The sequence below is a fragment of the Cololabis saira genome, chromosome 4 (assembly GCF_033807715.1).
Source record: "Cololabis saira isolate AMF1-May2022 chromosome 4, fColSai1.1, whole genome shotgun sequence".
Classification (NCBI taxonomy): domain Eukaryota; kingdom Metazoa; phylum Chordata; class Actinopteri; order Beloniformes; family Belonidae; genus Cololabis; species Cololabis saira.
The window spans coordinates 48,942,028-48,962,498 of record NC_084590.1 but is presented as its reverse complement, the minus strand read 5'-3'; the positions used below and the strand labels follow the sequence as shown (position 1 = coordinate 48,962,498).

Here is a 20,471-nt window from a genome sequence, read left to right as displayed (position 1 = left end):
ATTTGTAATGAATCCAGAATGTATGACTTTTTTTTTTTTTTTTTTTTTCTTTAAATTGCATTACAGAAAAATCACAATATTCTAACTTTCTGAGGCAGTCCTGTATACATACACACATATACATATACATATATATATGCATATACAGTGTGACTTATAGTCCAGTTTGGAGCAGCAGGTTTTGCTGGTGAAAGTTTGAAAAACATCAACTTTAATTTTTCCTTCTGAAAACAATGAATGAGTTGCCGTGTTGCTGCCAGATTTACATCTATGTCACTTATTTAAATAAACATGTTCTAATGTCAGCAGATTTTGAATAGTTTTTTTTACCCTTACAGAGTTTAACATAAATGAGTTAATACCACATTTATTTTCTAGTGAACCTGCAGTAGTTCTAAGTTTAACCAGGGAACAGCTTCTGTTCTTGTTTCAGTAAAACTAGAGCTGGTTCTGGGGTTTCTGGTCCAAACCTCCGTCCCAGAACCATCACGGTCTCCAGCAGAGCTGGGAGTAACCACTTACATTTACCCGAGTAAGTTTGGGGAAATGTTGTACTTTTAGGAGTAGTTTTGAATCACTATACTTTTTACTTTTACTTGAGTAGATTTGTGAAGAAGAAACTGTTCCTCTTCCTCCGCTACATTAGGCTACGTTGAGCTGTTACTTTTCTTTTATCCCTTTTATCCACGTACGCGTCAATCTCATGACATCACTGGGTGATTCTTTGGGAAAAATGTTTGTTTTTGCATGTTTTGTCACATTTACACAGACTCAAACACACACAGAGTTTCTATGAGTTCATGTTTGTTCTAGTTCTGCTGGTTAAAAAAGAAAAGTACAAAGGATGGAAATTTGTGCTACTTGTGCTTCATTTATTTTTTTATTCTGTGATTTTATTATTCATTAAAGTACTTGAACTTTTAATTATTTTAATTTTAGCTTTTTTATTTTTTTATTAATTTTTATTTTTATTATTTTATTGATTTAATTTGCCTGAAGATGATTATTTTGTACTTTTGTCTGTTTGAATGGTTGTGTTAAAAAAATAAATCAGACGTTACTCAACAGTTACTCAGTACTTGAGTAGTTTTTTCACCAAGTACTTTTTTACTTTTACTCAAGTAATTATTTGGATTAATACTTTTTACTTCTACTTGAGTCATATTATTCTGAAGTAACAGTACTTTTACTTGAGTACAATTTTTGACTACTCTACCAGTTCTACCAGAGTTCAGACGTGGCTCTGATCCACAGGTTAATAAAGAATAAACTTCCTCTGCTGCTCTGAGAATAAATACATCTGAGAATAAAGATTTAATATTTCCTGAATCTTTAACAAAGACACAGAAACAGTTTATATTCCAACATTTTACTGTTTATTTCTGTACAAACAAACATCCACAGACGATCCACGGTTACACTCTGGAGGGATACAGCATCTGGAACACAGGAAGGACACCGTCAGAATAAAAGCTGGGGGAGACCGTCAGAATAAAAGCACAGGGGGGAAAGATCGTCAGAATAAAAGCACAGGGGGGAGACCGTCAGAATAAAAGCATGAAAAATTATTAGGGAAAAAAAAAATGTAAGTTCAGTCTTAAGAAGAAAAAAGAGAAGAAGTCATATTCCCCAAAAAAGTTCTTAAGTATTTTCTCAACTTTCTTCTTAAGAAAAAACTTAAGAATAAATGGTATTCTTGAAATAAAAGTTTTCAAATTTGTTCTTGACTTTTTTCTTAACTTTAAGACAACCTTGACCCGTCTTAAAATTTATTCTGTGAAAAGGTGGTAATAATAATAATAATAATAATAATAATAATAAGCCTCTAATATCACCTTTTTCACACATTAATTTCATCCACCAGAACCTTGAAAAGTTCCTGCATCTTTTTCTCCTTCTCCATGTTTAGTGAGTGACGGTTAAGACCAAACTACCTGTTTATATAATATATATATATATATGCAGGGCTGCACATAATTATTTTGGTCTGGTGCTCAGAGGAGCCCCTGGATATGTGACTTGGGGCTCCAAAAACGCGGTGACTCGTCTCGCAGGATCGATAAAAGAGGGATGCAGGAATAAGTTATAGGCAAAACGATATTTATTCACTTATAAAGATGAATTAACAAATTATGGTGCGTGTTAGTCTGTAGAGTCAGTATAAAAGTTACAGTTTTTATCGGTCAGATTGGGATGCTCACGGCATATTTTGCACATAGAAATAAAGGACGCCCCGATTTCAGCAGCGCAGGAGCCAAAAAAAAGCCCCAAAACTTCTAAACTGCATAAAAATGTGTTTATTTTATATGAAAAAACGTGTTCTTTAATAGCATTGAACTTGCATGACTGTACAGACAGCCAACCATATAGCAGCTGAAATATCCTCCTATGCTCTGTATGTCCACATCAGCCCAGGTGTAGAATATTCCTACAGGTGAAGAATATGGTGTAAAAGTTAATTTATTTCAATAATTCAACTAGAATATGGTGTAAAAGTTAATTTATTTCAATAATTCAACTAGAATATGGTGTAAAAGTTAATTTATTTCAATAATTCAACTAGAATATGGTGTAAAAGTTAATTTATTTCAATAATTCAACTAGAATATGGTGTAAAAGTTAACTTATTTCAATAATTCAACTAGAATTTGGTGTAAAAGTTAACTTATTTCAATAATTCAACTAGAATATGGTGTAAAAGTTAATTTATTTCAATAATTCAACTAGAATATGGTGTAAAAGTAAATTTATTTCAATAATTCAACTAGAATATGGTGTAAAAGTTAATTTATTTCAATAATTCAACTAGAATATAGTGTAAAAGTTAATTTATTTCAATAATTCAACTAGAATATGGTGTAAAAGTTAATTTATTTCAATAATTCAACTAGAATATGGTGTAAAAGTTAATTTATTTCAATAATTCAACTAGAATATGGTGTAAAAGTTAATTTATTTCAATAATTCAACTAGAATATGGTGTAAAAGTTAATTTATTTCAATAATTCAACTAGAATATGGTGTAAAAGTTAATTTATTTCAATAATTCAACTAGAAAATGGTGTAAAAGTTAATTTATTTCAATAATTCAACTAGAATATGGTGTAAAAGTTAATTTATTTCAATAATCCAACTAGAATATGATGTAAAAGTTAATCTATTTCAATAATTCAACTTAAAAGGTGAAACTAATATATTACCTCTTATTACATGCAAAGCAAGATATATTGAACCTTTATTTGTTATAATTTTGATGATGGAATTGTTTATTGATTTCATAAAATATTCTCTAATTTATTTTTTATTTGGGGTTTTCATAAACTGTGAGCCATAATGAGAGCAGCGTCTCGCTGGTGCAGGCACGCTGCTGCTGCACGCAGCGACGGACACTGGCTGATTTATGGTTCCGCGTTGCACCAACGCAGAGCTTACGGGGTAGGATACGCGACGTACGGTACACGTCGCCGCGTAACATCATGCAGCCACTTCTCGGCGAACACACGTTTTCTGTTTCTATCCACGGGTAGTGGTTTAGTTTGGCGTCTCTTTGTAGTTGGTGGTGGTGGAACGCCAAAATAATTACTTAATGGCGCTTGCTTCTTGGACATTTTGATGAGACGTGTCGGGGTTTGTTCAGTAAAGCTGATCCTTACCTCTCTTCCTGCCCAACGAGCATGGAGGGGGAGTAAGGACGCGCTGTGATTGGCCAGTACCAACTTTGAGTGGGAGTTCTGGGGAAAAGCTCTCGCAATAGATGTTTTAATATTAGTATTCTGGTCTGGCCACAACCAATAATATGAGCCCCAGCTGTTGGTACGCAAAAGCGCTTCGCAGCACAAGATTGACAGCGCACTGTGGATTTTGACGGCGCATGCGCTCTGGCGGCCCACTTATGTGCAGCCCTGTATATATGTATATATATATATATATATATATATATATATATATATGTATATATATATAAAATGTTGTTTGTTGGCGCGTGCAATGACATATTTTAAGTAGTTCTTAAGTAGGAAAAATAAGAAATTCTTAAGAAATGACAGTTCTTAAGACGGTTCTTAAGAAAATATTGAGGAATTTCACTTAAGAACTTTCTTCTTAATTTTAGATCTTAAGACATTTCTTAAGATGGTTCTTAAGAACATATTGGTGAATCCGGCCCCTGGTCCAGACCCAGGACCCCCCCCCCTCCCCCTCAGAACCAGGACCAGAACCAGGACTCACCACTCTGACCCGGTGTCCGATGGCCTTGGCCGGCAGGTTGTGGCTGAACTTGGCCCGGACCATCCCACTGTTCCCGTGGGCGCGGGTCACTTTACCCCAGATCACCCGGGTCTTGTTGGGCTTCCCCCCGGGGGTCACCGTGTTCCTGTAGGGGGGGGGGTTAAAGGTCAGAGGTCAGTGATAAACACAAACCTTCCTAAACTCTGAATGAGGGAGCAGAAAGAAGAATCTTAGTTAAAGGGACCTATTATGGCATCTAATCCCTATTTTAAACTGGCCTTGAATGTCTTAAAAACAAGCTTTTGATTGTTTTTGCTAAATAAATTAGAAATTCAGCCTCTGAGCCATGTCTTTATCTTCCCATTCTCTAACCTCATTATCTATGCAGGATTCTGAGTGGGCGGGGCTATGATAATGAGGCTCTGTGCTGATTGGCTGCCTGAATGACGCGATACACCGCTACGGAAAAATGGAGGAAGCTCCGGCCGGTGGAGTTAGCGACAAAATCAATTCCATGTCTTTATTTTCTATTGGACTGTCCTAACTGGCCGTTTTGAGCTGAACATTTGTCGGACGACCTGCTTCTATTTTCCTCCTGTCACTCGCGTTGAAAGCCGGTTGAAAGCGCTGTAGGAAACAGTCACGATGAGGAACGGCTGATCCAGTTAGTTGAAATGAGAAGTTATCTCTATGATTCCTCCTCATTTCACTACAAAAACCTCAATAAAGTTCAGCTGCTGGAGGGAGACGGACAGAGAGACGATGTCCCAGAGCTTCAGTTATTGTAAGGCGACTATCTTTCAAACAATTAGCCGCTGAGAGAGTACTGGCTGAGATCTGTCCGACACGCTGAATCCAAAAACCGACATGAAACAGTAGTGGTTATTTATTTGTTGGCCCGCAGTTAAAGTATTTCACTTTCAAATGACAGATGGATACTTATATTATTATATTGCATATAATGCTTATATTTTGTATATTGTGGTCAACAGAAATTATCAGCTCCTCTTTCTCTGACAAACAAAACCACATGACAAGCAGGTGTGGGTGATAATGATTGCTTCACCCCGCCCAGTGACAGACACACACACACACACACACACACACACACACACACACACACTGACAGATGTGTAAACAAAAAACACTCCTTGCTCCCACAGTTACAGTAACATTAATCAGCTCTGATTCTGCCTGAGCCTTTTTCAGTCAAATGTGTCTCTTCCTTGTTGCCCTGAAAGGTAAATATGACTGAAACTAAAAGCTGCCCCCCCCCTGCACCACCTACTTCTTGGCCTTGTAGACGTATATCCCCCCCCTCTCTTACTTCTTGGCCTTGTAGACGTATAAATACCCCCCCCCCAGCGGTACGTACTTCTTGGCCTTGTAGACGTAGGCGCAGCGCTTGCCCAGGTAGAAGTCCACCTGGTCCCGGCTGTAACAGCCCTCCAGCTTCAGCAGGGCCGTGTGTTCACGCTGGTTCCTCAGGCCGCGCTTGTAGCCGGAGAACACCGCCTTGCTCCACAGTCTGGGGGGAGAGGTGAGACACAGGTGAGACACAGGTGAGACCAGGACAGGTGAGGGGACAGGTAAGAACACCAGAGGTGAGAGCTGCTGAGGTCAGAGATGCACCGATCAGGATTTTAGGGGCCGATCACTGAGTGAAATCCATAAATCCTTCACTATCGTCGTCTCATGTTCAACACTGACATCGTATTATTTAGGCCTGTGTTGAAAAAAATCGATTTTCTGATTCTAAATCAATTCTCATTAATTCCTAAAAATCGATTTGTATGTCTAAAGATCGATTTTTTTTTTTTTTATTGAAAAAATAAATAAATAAAATGTCTCCCATCATTACATTTTTGCTTGGTGAACTTTAATCTCAGTAGTTTTGAAAACTCTTTTAGAGAAAATGCTGGACATTTCAGCTTAAATTTCTAAATGTTATATTAGTTCAATGAAGTTCATATTATCTATATTTACTAGAGCTTGTTTGGTTTCTCTGTTATCGGACACAGTTTGTCATGAAATACCTGAAAAATGCCGGCGCTTCATGTCCAGCTGTGTCTGGTGACAGAATAAATCAGACAAGCTAAAATAATCTGTTTACTGCTTGAGCTGTTGCAATTTCTTTCTTTTTTTGCACTTTAAATGGATATTGAAATGCCTATTTGAGTTATTTATTTCTTAGTTATTTCACAATAATTATTGTGAAATTATTATTTCAATAGTTATTTTACAGTCATATAATCCAGGCAACACTAACCCAAATCAATATCGGATCGGATCGAATGATGATAATCGATTCTGAATCGAATTTTGACATTTGAATCGATACCCAGCCCTAGTATTATTAGGTATAAACCTTAGGAGATGGGACAGTATCATGAAGTGTCTGTTTTATTGCAGACTGATGTGCAATATTTCACTCCCTAGAGATTCTTAGAGACGATTTAGACGCAGTTACAAAGTCAGTGTAGCTACTGCTCTGCAAAAACAAAATCTTAAGAATATTTTTCTTATTTATAGTTAAAATGTCTCACTTTTAGTAAAAAATAAAATCTCATTACACTTAAAACAAGACTCATCACTGGAAAAAACAATTTTCACCTGTTTCAAGTAGATTTTCACTTGAAATAAGTAGAAAAATCTGCCAGTGGAACAAGATATTTTTGCTTGTAATGAGAAGATAAATCTTGTCCCATTGGCAGATTTTTCTACTTATTTCAAGTGAAAATTTACTTGAAACAGGTGAAAATTGTCAAACAACAAGTTATTTTTCTGGTAATGACTCTTGTTTTAAGTTTAATGAGATTTTTTGACTAAAAATGAGACATTTTAACTAGAAATAAGACAAATATTCCTGGTAAGATTTGGAGTTTTTGCAGTGTATCTTCATCTTCCTGTGGTAATAATGATGTACGACATGAACCAACACAGACATGCAGGGATTAAAGCAAACAAAGTATTTTTGACTGAAAATCGTTTTCATACTAGTTCCTTTTCCCGAGGTTCCAACTTTGTGCTGCATCAACTTTAAGAACGGCCCCTCCCAAAGGTTTCAAGTGAAAAAGTTAAATGCTGTATTAACCCTTCTGTTTTCTTTTTTTTCCCCTCTACAGTAGGACAAAAAACACAATTTCAAGACCTCACAAAAACTCTGAAATAACTTGCATGTGAAGTGTAAAGTTGTGGCTCAGGTCACTATCAAACGCCAGTCATAGGAAGGAAGTCCTCATGGTGTTAGCGAAACCCCGGCCTCTTACTCTCGCACACTTAGACACCAGAACACTCACATAAGTGCCGGCTTTAACCGTGTGCTCAGCTCAGGATCCTGCCGGGACAGGATTTTGGCCTCCCCGTGTTCCCCGACTTATTTGGGCAGATCCGGCTTTTATTTAGTGTATAAAAAATAGGGGTGTAACAATATATCGTGCCACGAAATTTCGCAATACAAAAACGTCACAATACGTGTCGTGGAGGTGACAAAGTGTATCTGATATTGGATTATTAATATTAATATTTGTGTTGACTAGAAACGAGCATCCGACCGCGCGGACCAAAATCTTACTCCGCTCAGAAGAAACTAGTCCCGTTTTGAGCTCTGAACTTTTACTGGAGTTCCAGTGTACTTTGTACTGAGGAGAGAGGAATTAAATCTTAAAATAAAAACTAATGATGAATGATTAAGGTTTGCTAAAGCGTTAGTGATGTGAGGAAACTCCACACGTCACCGGGGAAGCGACTGACGACGTCGTCCTGAGACTTTGGACCGTAATAATCTGTTTAACTCCAGACGTCACTGGTCAGTGAAGCATTAACGACGCAGCAGCTCGTACCGGGATCTGGAGTTTTAAATCCAACGTCTTCTACAACGACCAGCGGCTGAAGAGCAGAGGTTCTGAATCCATCACCTACGGTGTAGTTCTTTATGTTTCCTGCTGTCGTTTATACGTCTGTTACAGGTGAGTTAGCGCCGTTAGCTCCTGTTTCTCTACGTTAGCGGCAGAAAACTTTCAAAACTCAATATTCTCCATCGTGTGAGAAACTTTCAAATGTTTTACCAGCTTTGTTGTGTTGAAATACTTTTGAAAAATGTAAATACGTCGTCCTGTTCGGACGTTGTAAGTCATTGTGAAACTGAAACTGGTGACGCCATTTTCAGTGTTGATGTTTGGTATAGAGGCCACGCCCCCTCCAGACAGGCCACGCCCCCTCGGGTCACCTGGTCTCAGGTGAGGGAACAGACGCAGCGCTGGGGAGGGTTGGTGTTGGAAACGTCATCAGATCGGCTGATTTTAACTATTACTTTCAGATCAAAACCGATCGATCGGTGCATCTCTGGCTGAGGTGAACATGGGACAGGTGAGACACGGACAGACGAGAAACAGACAGACGAGAAACAGACAGTCTCCTCACCTTCCAGGCATCGTTGTCCTCTTCAGGTGGCGTCACCTGCAAACACAGACACAACTTTTTTGTTAATTTCTCCTAAATATTTAGTAAAAACCAGGAAAAGCAGCCCAGATTTTAATCAACCAGCCCAGTCCCATCTGGGCTGAAACTCGCCCAACCTGGCAACCCTGACCGAGGCGTCTAACAACTGATAAACAGGTTTATTTCTCCTCAAAACGATCATTTCAAATCATAAGCAAATTAATCTTCACAACACCATTAAATAGCCCCAAAAAAGCTCAGGCTCCAAACAAAAACTACGATTAAATTAAGCAGATTAAAGCAAATAAAACATCAGTGAGTTTATTGTGTAAGTTTCTATTTTCTCTGCCATAACGGAAACTTTTTTGTTAATAATGTATCCTAAATATTTAGTAAAAACCAAGAAAAGCAGCCCTGGGGTGTGATGTAAAACCCATCAAAATAATGTAAAACCAACCCGAATCAGACATCCTGTGTTAAAACCGCCAATTATTAAATGCAGAATAAATTTCAAGTCATAAGCAAATGAAGCCAAAAGAAGTTCAAGCTCCAAACAAAGACTACAATTAAACGGAGTAGAATAAAGCAAATAAAACATCTGAGTTTATTGTGTAAGTTTCTACTTTTCTCTGCCGTTGTGGAAACTTTTTAGTTAATAATTTCTGCTAAATATTTAGTAAAAACCAGGAAAAACAGCCAAAGTTTCATCAACCCGCCCAGTCCGATCCGTCTCAGCCCAACTGGGCTTAATTAAACTTTTTACCGATGACGGATAAATTCCCTCTAAAATTAAGATTCAACATTAAAGACAAATTAAGACATTTAAAAAAGGTCTTATTTTAGGAAAATTGACTTTAAGGACCTGTAGCCCAATTCTGTCATCCTCTTCATCAGATACAAGCACGAAGTTTATAAAAGTAAATCCATTTAAATTATTACATAAGAGTATCAGATGTTTGAACAGGAACTCCTGCAGATTCTATTCAATTGTATTTGTACAGCGTCTAATACAACAGAAATGTCTCCAGGATCTTTCCAGAGACCAGAACATGAACATAAATCCCCGAGCAATTACATAAAGATGCTGAAGTGGAGCCATTGATCGCTGATCACTGATCAATAAAAGGGCAGGAATCAGAGCATCAATGACCTGCTGCTGTCAGTGTTTCTGCAGCTGGAGTTAGTGAAGGTTTTAGTTTATCCAGCGCATCTACAGGTTTCACAAAGTTACATTTAAGACTTTTTAAAAACCATTTTCAAACTAAATTTACGACCAAAAAGACAGCAAAAACAGATGGCCGCGAAGTACACAGACCATAATATATATTTTACTATTGTTTCCCATGCGTTTGTATGTATAGTATTGTTTTTATGTTGCCATTGTTAAAATCAGTTTTCACAGAACTATGTCATTGTTTTTATTTGTCAATAATTCTTTTTAGCTTTCTGATCCTTGTATGTTTGTTTCTTGTTTTGATATGTTTTTATTTTTTTTATAAAGTGACTTGTCCTTGTATGTATTTTCTTTTATATGAAACTGAATTTATTTTTCTGCTGCCATCTTGACCAGGACTCCCTGGCAGAAGAGATATTGGATCTCAATGGGACTTTCCTGGATAAATAGAGAATCAATAAAGGATACAACAACCTGGCCAAAATGGCAGCATAAAAACAATACTATACAAACACATGGGAAACAATAGTAAATATATATTATTTGCAGTGGCGTCAATTCAGTCTTACTAAGGTACGGCAAGGTAACGAGTCACAGAACTTAACTAGAGTATCAATAACACGTCCAGCAAATACTCATCACAGAAGTTTATGTATCTGATCCGTGTGGTCAAGAAAACTGGAACTTTTTCAAAGGCAGTCTCGCTCACTGCAAAAACTCAAAATCTTATCAGGAATATTTGTCTTATTTCTAGTTAAAATGTCTCATTTTTAGTCAAAAAATCTCATTACTCTTAAAACAAGAGTAGTCACCAGAAAAATAACTTGTTATTTGACCATTTTCACCTGTTTCAAGTAAATTTTCACTTAAAATAGGTAGAAAATCTGCCAGTGGGACAAGATTTATCTTCTCATTACAAGCAAAACAATCTTGTTCCACTGGCAGATTTTTCTACTTATTTTAAGTGAAGATCTACTTGAAACAGGTGAAAATTGTTGTTTTTTCCAGTGATGAGTCTTGTTTTAAGTGTAATGAGCTTTTTTGGCTAAAAATGAGACATTTGAACTAGAAATAAGACAAATGTTCTTGTTAAGATTTTGAGTTTTTGCAGTGTATAATATCTAGTGAAATCTATATGTATTAAATAATAGAATAATCAATACAAATAGACAGAGTAATTACATAAATGTATTTAAAAAACAAACATTTACATTTTGACGCCCCTGATTATCTGAGAAAACCAGCAGAATCCACACGTGGTTCTGGACGTCAACAGAACAGAACCAGGCTGAACCGGACCGGTTCATTCCAGGTATCGAGCAGAAACAAACGTCCCAACAGTTGGACCGGTTCTGACCCAAACACCTGATATATTCATGATAAAAACAGCAGAATCCTGGACCAGAACCAGGTCCAAACTCTCTCTAACCCGGACCAGGACCAGAACCATCCCCCTGACCCGGTCCGGACTGTTACTCCTGCATCTCTCCCCGCTAGCCCCGCTAGCCCCGTTAGCTCCCCCAGCTCCCCAATCCGCCCCGAATCTCCACCATCCGAACCCCCGGGTCGGAACCAGACCCCGGTTCTGCTGCAGGACTCCGGTACCGAGCCCCCGGGCCGGGTCTGGGCCGGTACCGGGCACTGGTTCCGCCGGTTCGGGGGGTTTTTAGTTCCGACATGCGGGAAACCTCACCTGCTGTTGCAGAGAAATGGAGGGAAAGGAAGGAGGAGCCGCAAAGGATGCTGGGAAGTTACAGGGAGAGGGGGCCGGAGATCTGCCTGATTACAATACAGAAATAATACAATAATACCGAGCTGCCTGATTAAAATAATAAAATATTATTGATCTGCCTGATTAAAATAATACAATACTAAAATAATACCGAGCTGCCTGATTACAATAATAAAATACAGAAATAATAAAATAATACAGGGGATCTGGCCTGAATAAAATACAGAAATACTAAAATTAAGATCATTGTGTATTTTGTAAGACAGAACACGAAACACTTATTCTTTTCTTGTTCGGTCACAAAGCTTTTTTGGCAAGATGTTTGTTTGTTTTTTTAAACTTTATTCAACATTTCAAAATTACAAAATTCCTTTGAGGAAACATTAGTTTGCAACTGAAACATAAGTTCACAACACACAAGCCAATATGTAACTATACATTTTTTCCAAGATAAACTTCTAAAATTAAATAAAAAGAAAATAAATAAAATAAATATAAATAATCACAAAATAAAATAATCACAGGAGTTGACATTTCAACAAAAATGTATAAGCGTAGCAAAATTGTAACTTAAAGAGCAAGAGACTTTAACATGGGTTCACATAAATCATTTATAGACTGATTTTCTTTTGATAGTACCTTTATAGATGTTATATAACTTTTTATTTCATTTTTAAAACATACTATGGAGGGTTTGCTGTTTTTCCATGTATTTTTATGTATATGATATTTACACAAAATGAGAATTATGTTCACCATCTTGGAACCTTCTTTGGTAGACCATCCATATAAATCATGACCTGAAACTTGCTGAACATACAGTTGTTGATCCCAATATTTAACCACTGATAAACATCTTGCCAGAAAAGCATTTTGACCGAACAAGAAAAGAATAAGTGTTCATTTGTTTCGTGTTCTGTTTTACAAAATACAGAAGGCTCTACTTCCAAATTGAACCTTCTCCTTGGGGTTTCAGCAGCAGGATAAATATTGTTTATTATTTTAAACTGAATTTCTTTTGCTTTGGGTGAAATTGGCCATTTAAGATAACTGCTGTATGTCTTTGTTAACGTTACTTCAATTTCTGTTACCTTTATTTTTGTTGATTTTCTGATATCATTGAATAGCTTTTCTTTAAACACATTTCCAAGTATTTTGTTATTACATTTTCTTTCACCAAATTTCAATTCACTGACTTTTAAATCAGGCAGTTTGACAATCACCTTTGAGTATAGGTGAACATAATTCTCATTATGGGAAAATATCATATACATAAAAGTAAATGGAAAAACAGCAAACCCATAGTCTGTTTTAAAAATGAAATAAAAAATTATATAACATCTATAAAGGTACTATCAAAAGAAAATCAGTCTATAAGGGATTTATATGAAACCATGTCAAAGTCTCTTGCTCTTTAAGTTACAATCTTATGTTTTTTATACGCTTTTGTTGAAATGTCAACCCCTATGATTATTTTTATTTTATTTAATCTTAGAAGATAAATGTATAGGTTTATATATTTGCTTGTGTGTTGTGAGATTGTAATGTTTCAGATGCAGCTAATGTTTCCTCAAAGGAATTTTGAAATTGAAATGTTAAATAAAGTTTATTAAAAAAAAGATTAAAATACTGAAATATTATTGATCTCAGAAACTTCTGGTTAGAATTAAGAAAGTGGTTCCTACTAGAATAGACATACCAGTCTTTAATATCTCTCATGTTTATTTCTATATAGATAACTTGAAGTGGAATGTATCTGACATGATAATATAGTTATTCTCATGGGTAAATATCATATTCATTGTAGTAAGTGGAGGAATAGAAAACTCTCCTTTGATTGGTGTTTAAATGATTTAAAATTATTCTTCTTATCCCTCAGAAAAATAGACTCCAACAAAATGGCTAAAAAGATTTGTGATGATAAATCTCGTTTTCTGCTTTTTTGATGCCTCAGTCCTTGCTCCTCTTTTTGACACTATTGTTTGCCTGATTTTAAATACTGTGATACTTTTATAGTTTTCACTTTATAAAAAAACCCTGTTTGTCTTTTATTTCAATATATAGTTAATTGTTTTCCTATATAGCTCTATATTTGACAGCATCTCATATTATGTTATGTGCTGCATATTAAGTATTCTATCATCCTTTCGAGAAGATGTTTAATTACTGTTCTATGTTGTTTTATTGTGCTCAATAAAGAAGAAAAAATTATAATATTGATCTGCCTGATCAAAATCCCAAACTACTACAACGTTCATAAAACAAACTTTTTTTTAACAATATTTTTTATTGAATTTCAATATAAATGTACAAAAAAAAAACAATCCCCAAGTATCACATTAATTACAAAATAAAATGCCTGCAGGTCTTGCTGTTTACACACAAATAAAAACAAAAATAGACAGAACAAATAAACAAACGGAAAAAAATAAAAATAAAATTTAAAAAATAAAAAATAAATGAAATAAAAACATATATAATAAATAGAAACAAAAAAATAAAATAAAACAAAATAATAAAAAAAAAAAAAAATTATTGTCACACTCAATAGCTTCACAAACAAACAAAAATTGTCACACTTAATTGTTTTACAAAAATATATTTTCTATTGTTGCTTGAGAAAATCCATTAAAGGTGTCCAAACTTCCTGGAATTCTTCTGCTTTACCTCTAAATCCATAAATGAGTTTTTCTAATGTAACACACGTCTCTGTAATCCAGGACTAGATTAAACCTCAGTGTCTCCAGGAAGAATCAGTCCTCCTCCTCCTGCTGCAGGAGCCAGAGTTGATCAGAGTCTTAACGTAAAGTTTAAGGAGAAATTGTCTGGATATTTATCCCTAAAATACAAAGTTTTGCTGAACAAGGACCTGGAAACTTGTGATTCTACTTAGAATACAGACAACGGTTTTCCAAAAAGCTACTAACTTTCTCAGTCAAACATTTCACACACGTATCTGGAACGTCAGGGGAGCTTTTATTACGTGTTTCAGGGTTTATGTTCGTCCTCATCAGCAGCATAAAACTAACATTTAATTCCTTACAGGTTCACTAAATTATTCAGATAAAATCAAACTATTATTTTAAATAAATTAGTCTGAATTTCGGTTCTTGTCGGAACCGCGGTTAGCGGTGTTTGGGTCGTCAGCAGAGCTTTATAAAGTACTTGAAAAAAGTAACTAAGTAAAAGTAGAAAAACCACAACTGAAAAAGACTTTGGTAAAAGTTAAAGTCAATAAGAAAATGACGAGTAAAATTCTTAAAGTAGCTCACATTAAATGTACTTAAGTATCAAAAGTATATTGTGAAAAAATATATTCAAGTATTAAAAGTAAAAGTACAAGTATTTTATAGTACGCGTGAAAAGAAGCAACACAACCAAAAATGATCCTTCCCTTGTTTTTTTATTTTACTTTCAGGTGAATGAAATGTATAAAATACAACACCAAAAATAAATAAACTGTCTTTCTTGCTAAATATAATTCTTTGATTATTTTAATTTGTAACGAGTAACGAGGTGGCAAATGTCAAAGTAACGAAGTAAAAGTATATTTTTTAACTTTTAAATGTAGTGAAATAAAGGTAAAAGTCCCGATTAAAAAAAAACGCAAGTAAAGTACAAATCCTCAAAAAAACTACTTAAGTAGTGTAACGAAGATAAATGACGATAAATTATTTATACTTGCAGCTGAATTTATGACTTAATTTCTTTATAGAGACAAAAAACCTTTGAAATCATTTAAAAAACATTGAAAAGAGGCCTCATTTTTCTCCACTTACAACAGTGTAAATGATATTTCACTAGAAGAATTACATTAACCAAGAGAGACACTGATTTGTCAATTGCATGTAAAAAATAATATTAGCGATTTCTAATTTTTCGACGTCGTTCATTTTTAAAGATAGACAATTTCTAATTTCAAGCCCAAAACACAATAAAAACACGTGATCAAGTGATTCTTCAGATTCATTATAGAAAGCTACAGGAGTTAACTTCAAATTTAAATCTTTGTCTCAGAAATTCAGCGGTTGGATACATTATTCATGATTCTATTATTTATTTTAAACACATTAGTCAGAATTTTGGTTCGTAGTCAGAACCGCGGTTAGCATAAAGGCTTTATACAGGACGGTCTCAGAAAATTAGAATATTGTGATAAAGTTCTTTATTTTCTGTAATGCAATTAAAAAAAAATTCATACATTCTGGATTCATTACAAATCAACTGAAATATTGCAAGCCTTTTATTATTTTAATATTGATGATTATGGTTTACAGTTTAAGATTAAGATTAAGATATTCTAATTTTTTCAGATAGGATATTTGAGTTTTCTTAAACTGTAAACCATGATCAGCAATATTAAAATAATAAAAGGCTTGCAATATTTCAGTTGATTTGTAATGAATCCAGAATGTATGACATTTTTGTTTTTTTAAATGCATTACAGAAAATAAAGAACTTTATCACAATATTCTAATTTTCTGAGACAGTCCTGTATGTGGAACTGACTTAATGGATAATAAAGGAATTCTTCTAAATTTTACAGATTACCCCAAAAAATATAATTTCAATTGTTCTCATAGAGAATTCAACAAAATATGTAGCGTTATTCCTCTCCCATTAATTCACCTAATTCAGAACGTTTTGGTGTAAAATACACCTTTAAATATATTACCAAATTGATGAATCCAAGGGCGTAATCTGACTGATAAAAAGTGTGGTAACAAGTTTATTTGTAATGTTTTTAAATCCAGATTGTTCCATGATTTTTGCAGAAGGATAATTTGACAGGATTCTTGCCTGGTAAATATAAACACATTAAACTAAAGTTGAAGAAATACATTTTAAAATGATGAATAAGGTCTATTATCCTGTGGCAGATGTGTTATTATTATTTATTATTATTATTATTATTATTATTATTATTATTATTAATACTAATAATAATGATATAATTTGTAAATGACCGCATAATTCCTGAGACTCTTATTTTGAAATCTCTCAGCCAGCCTAACCATTAAAAACACAAATAGAAACATATCTCATTTATAAATGTTCAGTTTATTGTACAGTAAGTAAAACACTTTGTCACTGTTTTACCTACATTGTATGTGTATATATTTGTTTTTAATGACATTTGAAAAGTATATTTATATGTTTGTGAACTGTTACCCACAATGCATTGCTAGTCTGCACCCTCAGAAATACATTCTATTATTGTAATGTAAACTTTTATTGTAATATTTACAATGTTTCTTATGTTTGAGTTGATTAATGCAGACTAGCAACTTGTGAATTTAATGTAAATGTTTGCTTTATTGTCATATTCTTCATTCATCTTGAGCATGTAATTATATATTATATCTTGAATAATATTCATCTTGTCTTATTTGTATCAAACTTTTAGTTTCACGTTACTGGAAACGGCAAATAAATCTGATTTGAGACGTTTCTCTTCTTTCAGTTCCATCATTTATTATTAACATTTAAGTTAAAAGGCCCAGCTGTTAGTAATTAAACTTTCACCAGCTTTGAGGTTTTATTAATTATTAATAATATAATAATTTATCCAAATCCAGTAAATCACCATTAAAATGTTTTTCCTGTTTTTGTGATGCAGACAAACCTTTAAATATGAACATTTAACATCAAACCTTCACGTTCTTTGATCCACAATAATCTGTATTTGTCAGTAAAAACCTGAGTAGTTGAAACCCATTAATTTAATAACTAGTTATAATAATAATAATAATAAGAATAATAACTAGTAATAATAATAATTAGTAATAATAATAAGTGTTTGATTGGTGAAGGATGCTATTAATACGTTTTTAATAATAATTAATAATAAGAGCACCCCCTATAATAACTTATTTATTATTAATAATAACTAGTTATTAATAATAATAAAAGCAGCCCCCCCTAATTTAATAACTAGTAATAATTATTAATAATAATACAATCAGCCCCTCCTAATAATACGTTTTTATTAATAATAATAATAATAATAATAAAAGCACCCCCATATAAATAAGTTATTTAATAATATTTAATAATAATTATTAATAGTAATAATAACCCCCCCCCCATAATAATAAGTTATTTATTAATAATAGTATTAATAATAGTAATAATAACCCCCTATAATAAGTTATTTATTATTTATTTACCACCCCCCCCCCCCCCCCCCCGGTACCAAACACACCAACAACAGGGTGGAAGCAGCCGTTTATTGTTTTCATAAAACACCGTTTCCATGGTGACAGAAAACTGCATCGTCACGGCAACAGTTTCCTCATATACACACAACATATCTATATATGTATATATTTACAGGATATACGCCGGGGATTCCCAGCATGCAACGGGGGCCGGACCGCCGGAGGACCGGAGTCACATGACCCCAGACCGGGACCTGGTCCTGGTCCAGGACCTGGACCTGGTCCAGGTCCAGGTCCTGGTCCAGGTCCAGGTCCTGGTCCAGGTCCCGGTCCAGGTCCCGGTCCCACGCCGGTCCTGACCCGTGGTAGTGCTCTCAAATCTCCCAGCATGCACCGGGAGGGCAGTGGCCATCAGTAACGGTTCATCTGATAAAAACATTGTAGTGGAACTAACGGTTCCTGGTGCTGGTGGTTAGATCCCCCCCCCAGACCCCAGAACCCCAGACCCCCCCCTGGTCCTGGTGGTCCATCATAGACCCCCCCCCTCGTAGTGAAACCAGCTCCCATCACTTCCTGGTGGGCGTGGCTACAGTAGTGTTTCTATGGAGACCTCAGGGTCACATGACCAACCAGGAGAGCCCTGATGGGGGGGGGGGGCGTGTCCTCCGGGGACCGGGGACCCCCTTTAACCCCGACCCCGGACCGTCCCTGGACCCCGGACCCCCCCAACTCCTCGGACGCTCCGGACTACCAAACTGACTAAGGAAGGCCCAGTTCCAATAATCCCCCCTACTCCTACTTTCCAGCCCTACCCCTAAATTTTGCGCGTTCCCGTGAGGGTGGTGTCCTAATTCGGATGTAGGGATTTCAGATCCTCACTAGTTTGATCTAGGGCCAGAAAAAATTACCCAGAATGCTTTTCGTCGTCATTTGCGGATTGAATAAAAAAAAAACATGGCAGACATTTCTTATTTTTTAGTGAATAAAATCAATATTTTGAGTTAGTTTCTGCATAAAAATGCATTTTGATTACATTTCTAGAGAGAAATATATATTTTACTTTCATAATATTCACTCAGTGAATGTACATAATCACTCGCTTGCCCATTACAGACGTGATCGCCAGGTCAACCTGCGCCGTCGTCCCGGGGAGAAACCTGCAGCTCTGTGGAGAATTACCTGAAATAAATCATTTAGGAAGAAAAATGTTGGTTTAATAGATGAAATCTAACAGTTGTAGCTACGCCTGTCAGGAAATTTGCTCCAAAAATGTTGGGATTTCTGCCTGCCGGCTCGGGAGCTGATTTATGGTTCCGTGTTACACCAATGCAGAGCCTACGGCGTAGGGTACGGCGACGCGCGCCTTATGCCGTACCGTACGCCGTACCGTACGCTCTGCATCGATTTAACGCGGAACCATAGATCAGCTCCAGTGCCGGCAGGCAGAAATCCCGAAATTTTTGGAGCAAATTTCTTGACAGGCGTAGCTACAACTGTTAGATTTCATCTATTAAACCAACATTTATCTTCCTAAATGATTTATTTCAGCCAGAGGTAATTCTCCACAGAGCTGCAGGTTTTTCCCCGGGACGACAGCACAGGTTGACCCGGCGATCACGTCTGTACGTGAGCTGCTGCTGCTGCTCCGAGCCGGCGGCTCTTATCATCTCCGAAAACATCGGGTCAAATTTCTTAACAGCGTTATTTGGATAAACTGAGCCCAGGTTGGGGATCTTAACGGTTACTTTTACGCCTGAAAAAATATTAAAACTTAATAAAGTGGCATATTAACAGCACTACACCGGAAATTAAAACAGCTTTTTGCTCTCAGCTTCCTGATTTTAGGGGTGGTGCTGAAAGTAGGAGTAGGGGGAGTATTGGGACAGAAACCTGGGAAGATTTCAAGTGCCCTAAAATCTGTCCCCTCTTTTTTTAGGGGTAGTGGTAGAAAGTAGGGGGAGTTTTGGGATTGGGACTAAGTAACAGTCGTCCGTCATGCAGCCAGAGGTCATGTGACCATCAGAGCCGCATCAGCCCAGGGTCCTGTTTCCATGACAACCAGAACCCGGAGACGCAGCTCCAGGTCCTGGACTCGGACCCAGGACCTGGACCCGGACTTGGGGATCTCCCTGGTCGGGATAAGGACGCCTCACTCAGACCGGGACCCCCCACGATCCGGATCAGAACCACCAGGAAGTCCGTTTTTAAACCCAGAATACGTGGAGGAATGAAATAAATAGCAGTTAGAACAGAGTCTGTGGTCGCCGAACCTTCAACTCTTTTCTGGAAAAGAATCAGAGAAAACTCCACCTTTCAAACCTTCGTTCAGGAAATAACTGGCAGGGAATTCATGACCATCAAGTGTTTGATATTTGGCATGTTAGTTATGGACATACGGTTTTCAAAAAACACCACAAACAAATACAAATACAAATAATGGTTTCATTGTGACTTAGTTCTGAGGTTCTGTTCATCTTAAGCCTGAATGAATGAATGAATGAATGAATGAATGAATGAATGAATGAATGAAGCCAATGTTCTCACCCAATCAGATTATTGACACTACAGTGATAGTGACCTGTCCAATAAACAGAAAACTGCATTCCTTGGGGGTGAAAATAAACTTTCTATGTGACTTAATTCTAGAGATGCACTTCGAGAAAAAAGTCACAATGTCGAGAAAAAAAGTCGAAATGTTGAGAAAAAAAGTTGAAATGTTGAGAAAAAAGTCAAAATG

The 20,471-nt window shown here is 36.0% G+C and overlaps 1 protein-coding gene across 1 annotated transcript; it reads right to left on the bottom strand.

Annotated features, from left to right (window-relative positions):
• Window positions 1-1,353: 1,353 nt before the first annotated feature.
• rpl35a (ribosomal protein L35a) lies at window positions 1,354-11,606 on the bottom strand. Its single transcript, XM_061720003.1, has 5 exons — window positions 11,535-11,606; window positions 8,650-8,685; window positions 5,603-5,755; window positions 4,228-4,372; window positions 1,354-1,439 (listed from the first exon to the last, which is right to left on the bottom strand). Exons 2-5 carry the CDS (start codon window positions 8,658-8,660, stop codon window positions 1,416-1,418), a joined length of 333 nt encoding a protein of 110 aa, XP_061575987.1. The 5' UTR covers window positions 8,661-8,685; window positions 11,535-11,606; the 3' UTR covers window positions 1,354-1,415.
• Window positions 11,607-20,471: the final 8,865 nt, after the last annotated feature.